This window comes from Abrus precatorius, unplaced genomic scaffold (genome assembly GCF_003935025.1).
Source record: "Abrus precatorius isolate BTA unplaced genomic scaffold, Abrus_2018 Scaffold0, whole genome shotgun sequence".
NCBI lineage: Eukaryota > Viridiplantae > Streptophyta > Magnoliopsida > Fabales > Fabaceae > Abrus > Abrus precatorius.
The window spans coordinates 4,571,137-4,581,510 of NW_020874290.1; the positions used below are offsets into that span (position 1 = coordinate 4,571,137).

At 36.4% G+C, this 10,374-nt stretch overlaps 1 protein-coding gene across 1 annotated transcript; it reads right to left on the reverse strand.

Moving 5' to 3' along the window:
- Nucleotides 1-1,310: 1,310 nt before the first annotated feature.
- LOC113857653 (basic proline-rich protein-like) lies at nucleotides 1,311-3,677 on the reverse strand. Its single transcript, XM_027490153.1, has 2 exons — nucleotides 3,541-3,677; nucleotides 1,311-1,608 (listed from the first exon to the last, which is right to left on the reverse strand). Exons 1-2 carry the CDS (start codon nucleotides 3,675-3,677, stop codon nucleotides 1,311-1,313), a joined length of 435 nt encoding a protein of 144 aa, XP_027345954.1.
- Between the last annotated feature and the right edge of the window lie 6,697 nt (nucleotides 3,678-10,374).

The window sequence follows — 10,374 nt, forward strand, 5'->3', positions numbered from 1 at the left end:
AATAAAGAAAAAGAAATTTTATGAATGGGATTTTTTTTTTATGAATGTGAAAAGTTGAGGTTTGAAGCGAAAGAGAGTGAGGATGTGTGGTGCATAGAAATAATCAAGCAGAAAATATGAGCAATTCATTTATCTTAATCAAAGAAAAATGATTTCAGACAAAGGAGTGAAAGTGTGAGTGCTGTAAATAAGTGAATAAACTTCACTGAATTTTGACGGTTAGCTTTGCTCGAGTTTCTAATTGCTATACAGCACAATTGGTCATGGAGATGATTGAGGCATAGTTTGTAAATACATTGTTATAGCTAAAGCCAAAAAGCCAACCTATAGTCAAGATTTATCCAATCTTTGGCAGCCTTTGTGCCTAAAAGCAAATTTTTGAAAAATGTATGTACCTCAAGCCTTTACATGAGAATTTTCCATACCTTTGAGAAAGAGCATTAGGGCATGATAGGTCTTACATGTTTTCCTCTAGTTAAAGAAAAGAAATAATGACAAAAGAAAAGAAAAATGTTGAAATTAGAGGGAGACATCCAAGGGATAACAAAAATGTGGTGCTAATTAGAGTGAGAAGTAATAGAGATGGAAATCTAAGAATAGATAATGATCTTGATTGCATTAATGCTCTAACTCATTTTGAATTCCAGAAAAAAAATGAATTATTTGTAAGCCTAGCCACATTATGTAACACCTAATTTCTACCAAAACTCCATATACTTATAATATGACTTAAGACTCTACAATATGGCGCACCTAAATTTAGACGAGTGAGAGAACTCAAGCAAACAGTATTCACATTCCAACTCAAATATTTAATTTACCAGAATAACTCGAACTAACTAAATAAAAATAACGATTATAACAATGTATTTGCATCGAGTTCGCTCATCATAAATTATATAATTTAATTAATCTCGCATCTCAACAACATACAAGTCATTTATGTTAATTAGTCCAATTATTCTCAGGATGACTCTAAAATGACGGCACTGTTGAAGATAAAAATTATGGAAATATAATAAAGAGTATGTTGGTAAAAGAAAAGTATATATATAAACCATCCAACCAAAGTGTCCAAGGTAAAACAAAAATCAAAGCCAAATAACCCCAAAGTTCAGTATTTCAAAATAATAAAGACAACCCAAGTTCTATGAGCAGTATTAATCCATCACAAAATAAAACAACTACAAATAAAACTCTAACGGAAAGGAATTCTCGCTGGGGTCAGACTCTATTCTGTCAGAGTCGTGAGAGTCGTCCAGTGGCTGGGGCCGAGGGGAGGGTGGCAGGTCGTTCAGGTGACTATCAATTCAGATGATAGTGGGTGAGAGCGATCGAGAAGCAGGTGGTGGTGGTGAAGGGCGTCGGATAGAGGGTCCAGCTTCGTCGGGAGGAGGTGCTCGAATCTGTGGGAGGTGGCGAGGTGTTGGCCTAATGGAAGACTCGATAACCTCAACATCTTTTAACTCGGGAGCGGGAGAAGGGCTGGGAGGAGGGGTAGGCTCTGGGTCAAGATTGATAACGGTCTTACCTTTGTCAATGAAAATTTTAAGACGTTTGGCTGGGGATTCTTGTGGTGGAGAAGGAGGGGGTGAGTGGATGATAATACTCCGTTCCGAAGGTAGAGGTACGAAGACGTCTCCAAAAGGTGATCACTCCAGCTAGGCTTCCAGCCGCCTTCAGTGAGAGGCCCCATGGTCATGGAGACCATCCCCTGGTACACGAGACGGTGTGTTGCCTAGTCATATCTCCATGCCGCTTTCTTGTCGGAGTCTTCTCCTCATATCATTGCTCGTTGAAGGTCCATCTATCATATAGTCATGCAATACATACAAACACACAACAATAGAACACGAACAGAGAAGGTGAGCTCCAATACAATCAGTCATCAGATATTTAGTAAGTAAAGAAATCAGAGTAGTATCAAGCACTTACGAAGTCACATTTCAATAAACACACAGTCATAACAAAATGCCAAATAAACAGTTACAAAATGCAGGCAAATTCACAGAGATTTGTCGCAACATAATTTAAACACTAACGTTTAAAACGTCACTACTTCCTCAGTTTGTTCCCACCATTCCTCCAGTCAAGGTGATCGGAGGACCTCGTTCCCTACAAGCACACATCGTATGTAATCCATCAGGAATATTCTCCCATTTAACCATTTTGGTCCCTCAGCAACGAGTCCTTCCACGATCCTCGGTAATGCTTGCTCGCGTTAGGATTAGTGGAGGTTTCGATGGTGACTTGTCCTGGCCACGGTGAGCTATTCCGCACCATTGGGGCAAACCCCCTCCACTACCCCCAAGGTCCTTCCCTCGAACCTGAACACTCACATCCCTCAGCTGTGCTAAACTGTGACCTTGACTCTCTATCCTCCATATTATGCACATAAAAAGTTTTGTAACCGTATCCTCCTTACACCATTTTTAGAGCACGCATTTTATTCTCAAAGGTCACAAACTACATAACTAATTCACGATCATAACAGCTAGCACGTTCAAGGAAAAGAAGAACCATTCGTCCATGGTCCAAGAATAAAAGAAAAAGGAGGGAAGATGGAGATAATTATAAAAAAATTTCGTTGAAATATCATAGTCGAAATGTACCTTCACAAACAAAATAATCGTTAAAGAATCATGGAAATAACCGCAAGTTTAATCACACATGCAACTCATTTTTACCACAAAATTTTTGTAAAATAGTGATTAGGTGATAGGAGAATTCTTTCATGGTTAAGAAAAAAGGTTCCTTGGTCATACAAAATCAAACCAAGAGATAAAGATGAGTTATTTCTCAGCTAAAACAAAAAGGAAGGAGGGTAGTCGATGAAAACCGAAAAGAACACAAGGTTTCATAGAGTTATTTTAACATGCAATCGGATATTCATCAAAGTTACCAACTTTATTCAATAATATAGGTAAACAACCGAGACTCATACAAGGATTTCAATATTATCAACATGCAAAACTATTTCAACCTCAATCAAGTTCATGCAAGTTACAAAACATGGATTTTTAAAACACCATCCAGATAGAATCACCACAAGATGAAGGAAAATGGTTTGCATGAAATTTTCATTGATGAAGATCGGAGACGAAAAAAAAAAAAAGAGTGCATGCAGAGTTTACAAGTTAACGAACAACCACATGCATTGAAGCGCAAACAAGAGCTCCCTTAACCTTGTCTGTTTTGAGAAAGAGAGATAGGGTGGAAGGCTTAGCCTTGGTACTAGCAGGATCTTGGTCACGACTTGAGTCCTTGGTGTTTTGTCGCCTCCTGGAGTGGTTGGTGATGAAGTGTGTTGTCCATGAGAGAAAAGGGCGTAGAGGGTTTTGTGTGAGGGTGAGAAGGTGTCGAGAGAGAAAAGCAGTGGTGAGGTTGAGAGTGTTTTTGAAAATAAGGGAAAAAGGGCGCGTGAGGATTAAAAGGTGTCCTTATATAGTGTGGCTTAAAGCTTTGCCCATTTGTCTCCCAAAGGCTGGCGGTGAGTTGCACAAGAAGGGTTTTAGGGCTAGGTTAGGTGAAGTGACATACCTTTTCGCCTTCTCACTTGAATAGTCATATCTCATGGTGTCCAAGTGTAGGTGATGCGCCTTGTCGAGAGCATCCAATGCACAGAGTGCAAAAGTAACAAGCTGTTGGTGATCCACACGTCTCCACACGCCATTCATCACGATGGAGTAACCGAATGGGGGTTTGACCTAGGCAAGAGTGAGTAATTAATGCGTGTTGGATGCTAGGGTTTTCTTGTGGAGGGAAATGGGTTCAAACCCTTCGTGTCCCACGAATTTGAAAGGGTGATGTCCTTTTGAGTGGCTAATGAAAAGGCGGTGCCTCTTGTACTCTTTGAGGCAAGGTGGCGCCTTTCTCTTTGCCTTGGGCGTGTGGCCAGTGCCATTAAACAGGAAATAATTGCATGCAATTAATGAGGCATAGTTTCCAAAATAAATGTTGCTGTTTAAATTTCTCGTGAGGTTAAATGCGGTTAATAGGTAATTTAGGTAACTTGAATGACGGTTTAAATGAGGGAGGTGAGGCCCCCTCGGTTTAAACGCAATTAGGACGCGATGATTAGGAAAAACAACGTGAATGGTTAGTTGGTTCATGCAATTAATGCAAGGTAATTAAGGAAGGTAAATATAATCAATGTCGGGCACGGATTTGGGGAAGTAATGGCTCCATTTGAAACGTTCTAGGTTGATTGACACGCCTAAATAAATGTAAGTGGGTAATTAAATAAATCTAGTGGCAGTTAAATGGGGAAATGGAAGGTTATTTGAGTAAGTGGGAATGGAAAGGGCGTCCTTAATGATTGTCTGCAAGAATCCTGCTAATTTATGACAATCCGGTCAGCACCAATTAAACACGCATGAGAATCTAAAAAGTTTGCAATTAAGGGGGTGAATATGCAATTAATGTCATGCACGGTTTTGGGTTTTAAGTGCCTTAGGTGGCGGCTTCTCAAGCTAACATCATTTCTCCCTAAATGCGGCTGGCGGTTCCAATTATATGGGAAAGGGAATTTGAGCGTGTGTCCATTCATATTCTCGAGAGGTTGAAGGTATGTGGGAGGTAATTAAGGCAATTATGGTGCATGTAACGGCTAGGTGAAAAGGCTTCTCGTGAGAGTGATTAAGTATGGGAAATTTCTCAATAAATGTTCATTGGAATAATGTCAAATGGAATTAAATTGGTCAGTTATAATAAAGGGCATGAGAATAGGAAGAGTTTACGTTTTGGGAAGGGATTTTGGGCTCTAATCTTCCTTTAATTCCCGGTTGCACCTTTTATGAGGGAATCTCAATTGATTGCAATTTAACATGTAACGGTTTAGGAAAGGACAAATGGCTACATTTTAATTAGGGTAACTAGGGAATTGATAATTGTGTTAAATACAATTATTTAGGCTGAGAATCTAGGTCATTATGGCCGATTTCTCTCTCTCCTATCTCATATGCATTAACGAAAATTGGTTGCCCTAATTAAGAGGGATATATTTGAATAAAATCATAAGGTGTCTATTCGAATTTCTCCCTCCCCCTAGGCATTGAATGGCTTTTCGGCTATAAGACTTAAATGAGGAAAGATTGAAAAGTGTCTCTTAAAATTTTATGTTGCACGTGGAATCTAGGCCAAAAGGGTGGCTTTCCTTAAGTGGCCAATTAAAGTTAGAGAGGAAAAGCCACACGTGTTGTTCTACTAGTTTAAGAAAATATCTAGCAAAAAAATTAAGTAACATGAATTAAAAAGGATAATATAAGCATTAATCTCAATTGTCATGAAGTAAAATGGGGTCCTCCTATTTGACCAAAAGACATTTTTGCCCTAAGGTTAATCTCACTAACCTAGGGTTATTTAAGATAACCTCATCATATAATTATTATAACACATGCACATAAAAATAACAGGCTCTATCGTGTAGCAGGGACCCTAGCAATTCAGACCATCATCATTAAAAAAGAACATTCATAAAATCATCCAACCACAAGATTATAAAAAATGTACGAAAATCAATCAATATAATAATAGTAGTACTAATAAAGGCTAACTAAACTCGGATAACCATAAGTACACAAATTAAAATTGGGGATGTTACACATTACAACTTTTTGAAAGACCCTATGATCTATGTCTTTTGTGTATGCTTAGTTTGATGGGAAGCAAAGAGCAAAGTCAAACATGAGGGATTCATTGAAGAGAGTGAGAGAAACACTAAATTTGTGAGAATGAGAGAATTTTTCTTTTGATTAATGAATGATGTTACTCTCATTTTCTTGAAATGAAGTACACTAGTATCCTAATTCTTTTAAATGGATAACCCAAATCTTTGATCATGAACAGTTCCCTTTAGTTGAAAGGTTTTGAAAAATCTTAGATGATGAACATGGAAGCAACTATGAGTGATTTTATCTCAAATCAATTTTAAAAATTCTTTTTTTTTTTGTAAAAATTTTTGTGCATTCAATTACTTTGCTTGAGGACAAGCAAGATTCTAGGTTGGGGGGAGTTGATAAGTGTATAAAATAAGTGATTTGAGATGGACACTTAAATACTTTTTATGTTAAAAGTTGGATTATTTTGCTAAATTCCCTTCAAACTTGGAACTTTTACAAATACATATATATTTTTGAAATGAATGCAATTTTATGGTTTTAAGCTCTTCTTGATCTATTTTGTAGCTGGAATCACAAAAGAAACATCACTTAAGGTTGAATAAGATTAGAAAAAGTTAGAGAAAGGAGTAATTGAAGCATGAAGTTGCAGAAAAGTAAGTTTCTGGAGGTTTCTCGCTGTAGCGAGAAACTGTTGTTTGCAATCTAACACTAGCAAGTTGATGAATCCATATTTTGACTGATATTTTAGCATAATTCTAACACATTTGATAAGAAAAATATATAAAGAAAGCAGAAAAACTCAGAAAAAGAGAAGGAAATGAAGTTTTGTTTAAATTTGTAGTTATTTTTGCAATTGTGAAATTTTTGCTTAGGAATTAAGTTGTTAATCTTGTTTTTGAAGGAATAAATTGAGCAAGGATCATATCCATGGAGGTTTGATGACAAGGAAGAGGAAAGAAGCAAGTCTGGACTCCAAAAATACAAGAATAAGAAATTGCAGACTGGGCGTGATCACTATTGTCAGTGAAAGTGATCACTTCAGAGCTCAAAGAAGAAGGAAAGCTATGCATAACCACTTTTATCATTAAAAGTGATAGTTCCAGAGAGGCAAAATATCAAGAAAGCTCTGCGTGACCACTATTGTCATCAAAAGTGATCGTTTCAGAGAGTCTTCAACTTGGTGAGTTGCGCGTAATCACTTTTATCAGCAATAGTGATAACGCGCAACTACCTTGGCTCTGCGTTGTCACTTTTATCAACAAGAGTGGTAGTTCCAGAGAGCTCTCAATATCAGGAAAATGCGCGTGGCCACTATTTCTGGGAAAAGTGTTAACGCGCAACCAAAAACTCTCTACGTAACTACTATTTCTAATAAAAGTGATGACGTGAAAATCTGGGAAATTCTATAAATACCAGAAACGATCCGGAAAGAAAGGATTCTGTTCATTTTCAGTTTTTTTAGTTAGCTTCTTGTTAGAGGAAGTGAGAGAGAGGAGTGGGGATTCGAATCTTGGAGCTTCACGAAGAGGAATTGGAGTGGAGCAAGCTTCCATGGCATTTCTGAGTTTCTTTTTCTCTTCTTCTCTTTCTTTTCTTTTCTCTGCTGCCATGGCTGTGTAATTCGTTCATAGTTAGGGATTGTAGATCTGAAACGAACATGTTCAATTGATTTGGATCTGAATTTCAAGCTTTGGAATAGATTGAGTGATTGATTCTGAACTTCACGTGGAAATTGAATGGAAATTTGATTAACCAAATTCAGAGGAACTCTTGTCAATGGAAATTGAATTTGTTCTTCAGATTTGAACCAATCACCGAGATTATAGTTTTCTTAGGGATAAGAGGCTTTGATTTTGCAATCTTCTGGTTTCTTACAATTAAAGCAATATTGAATTGAATCAGATCTAAGGAATTAGAATGGTTTAATTGAATGTTAGGTTCACTGAGTTAAGGAATTAACCTCTGAATAATATAATGTGAAACTGATTGTCATTCTTTCTAATTTCTTGTTAATTCAGAACTTTATTGATTAAACATTGGAGTTTTGGTGAAGCAATTCCCTAGCTATGGTTTCTTTCTCTGTTATCACATAACTGTGTGTTCATTGTTCTGTTTTCTGCAAGTTCATTTTACTTTTAATTGTTCTAGTTTGCTGTTATTACATGTTACTACTCTCCTTCCAATTTCAAAAAAGCTTAAATGGTTATAATTCTATGAAGTGGTATTTGAAACCTAAATTCCCTGTGGAGACGATATTTGGATCTTAAATTTACTCATTACTTGCTGCAATCCTAGTGCACTTGCTAGTGTAGATTGCGAACAACACAAGTGCACTAGGATTGCAGTAAGTAATGAGTAATTTTTAAGAACAAAATATCATCTCCATAGGGAATTTAGATTTCAAGTATCAATTCACAGAATTACAACCATTTGAGCCATACAAATTTTGAATGAGATTTGTAATCTATAATATCAATAAACCAGAACAATACAAAGAATTAACTTGCAGTAAAAACAGAGTATAAAAGTTGTAATGGATTGAGATAGGAATGAAGAATAGTTAGGAATTTACTTCACACGAGTATAAAAACAAAGCATAAGTCTCTGGAACTCTCACTTTTCCTGGCAAAAGTGGTAACGCCCAGGCTTTACTTTTTCTTTGAGCTCTAGAGTGATTGATGAATCCACTTTTTATTATATTTTTACTTGCCTTTTTGGTGCTCTTTGATAGAAAAAATGGACTTAGATAGTGAAAATAATATAGAAATCACATTTTGAGTAAATATCATAGGTTTATTAATTTTTGGTTAATTTGCATTTAATTACATAGATATAGGTTGCAATTTTAATTATCGTGATGATTTTGCAGAGTGCCCGAGTTAAATTTGAGAAATCTTGGTCTTTGGATGAAAGTTGCCCCCAAAGTAGCCACTTTTAGGAGCAAAAGTGGAAACTACAGCAAGTTTGGGCATTAAAAGTTCCAAAGTAGCCACTTTCAAGACCAAAAGTGGCAACTCCAGAAGCTCCAGGGACACTAAATTGGAAGTATGATGCGCGTGGCCACTATTGCCTTTCAAAGTGGCTACGCGTATCCAAAGTAGCCACTTTCAAGACCAAAAGTGGCAACTTCAGAAGCTCCAGGACGCTGATTTTGAAACCTTCCTGCGCGTGGCTACTATTGGCTCTCAAAGTAACCACGCGCACCAAAGTAGCTACTTTCAGCACAAATAGTGGCAACTCCAGAGAAGCGGCAATCCTTCCATCCTGCGCGTGGACACTTTCAAGGCCCAAAGTGGACACTTTGGTGACATGTCATCCACTATAAATAGATTTTAGGAATTAGGGTACGGGACTTTTGACACTTTACACAATTTTCTTTGCCAAATTGGGATAACTTCTTACGACATTGGAGTCTTGGGTGACAGCCAAGGGTCCTCTATAGGTTTTAATTTCCAATTTCTCTTTTGATTCTTGTTGAATTTACATTAATGATGTTTACGTTCTTGCATTTCTTTCTCTCATTTGTGAAGCCCATCCCTATGGAGGGCTAAACCTTCTTGTAATTCCTAGTCAATGCACATGAATCTTGAATTCTTGGGATTAATTGCAATACAAATCTTTCTTTCCTTGAATTTATTAACCCCAATCTCTGAATGAAATGGAATTTGCATGAAGGGAACATTGCTTAATGAACCCTAATTTACCTAACGAAATTCTAATTCAAAATTGCTTAATTTTGATTAATCTTTGAGGTTGCTTAATCTTAGGGATAGAGATTGGAGCCCATTAAGATGCTTAATTTTAATTGGGATGTTAAAGTTAGTCTTCGCTTGTTAGATTAACTTAATTCAAGGGAAAGAAAGGGAATTATTGAATCATTTGAAAGAATAATGATAGAACTCATTGCTTGACTAGGGATTACTCATTTTAATTGATTGAATTTCATTAAATTTACATTTTGTTCTTGATTAAAACCCGAAAATTGACAAACCTCCCCCCAATTTACTTGCTTTAACATACATGTTTACACTTGTTCGATGTATGTTCCCAACCAAAAATTCCTTGGAGACGACCTAGGATAACACCCTAGTACTGCATTCATTTCTTTGCATATTTGATGAGGATTAGCGACAATCTTTTGCATGACGAGTAGCTAAAATTCGTTTCATCAGTGATCACTTTCACTGACAATAGTAATCACGCCCAGCCTGCATTTCTTTGTTCTTGTGTTTTGGAGTCCAGACTTGCTACTTTCCTCTTCCTTCTCATCAAGCCTTTATTCCATGGACCTTGCTCGAATTATTCCTTCAAAAACAAGATCAAAAACTTAATTTCTAAGCTAAAATTTCACAATTTCTAAAATAACTATAAATTGAAAGAAAACTTCAAATCATTCTCTTTTTTCTGAGTTTTTCTGCTTTCTTCATATATTTTCTTTATCAAATGAATTAAAATTATGCTAAAATATCAGTAAAAATATGGGTTCATCACTACCCCAAACTTGAATTTTTGCTTGTCCTCAAGCAAATCAAACTAAACCAAGGATAGTTCCTCCATTTTTCAAAATTAATTCACAAACTGCTTATCTCAGATTTTTCAATTTCCAATTTTTGTGTTTTCTGCAAAATTTTCAATCAATTTTTTCATGCAACTACTCATCATGACAATCACAGTGCGTTCATCAAATTTTAAGCAAGAATTGCTATCTAAGTTCATATACATAAGCCAAGTTCATGTGAGTACAATTTATAAA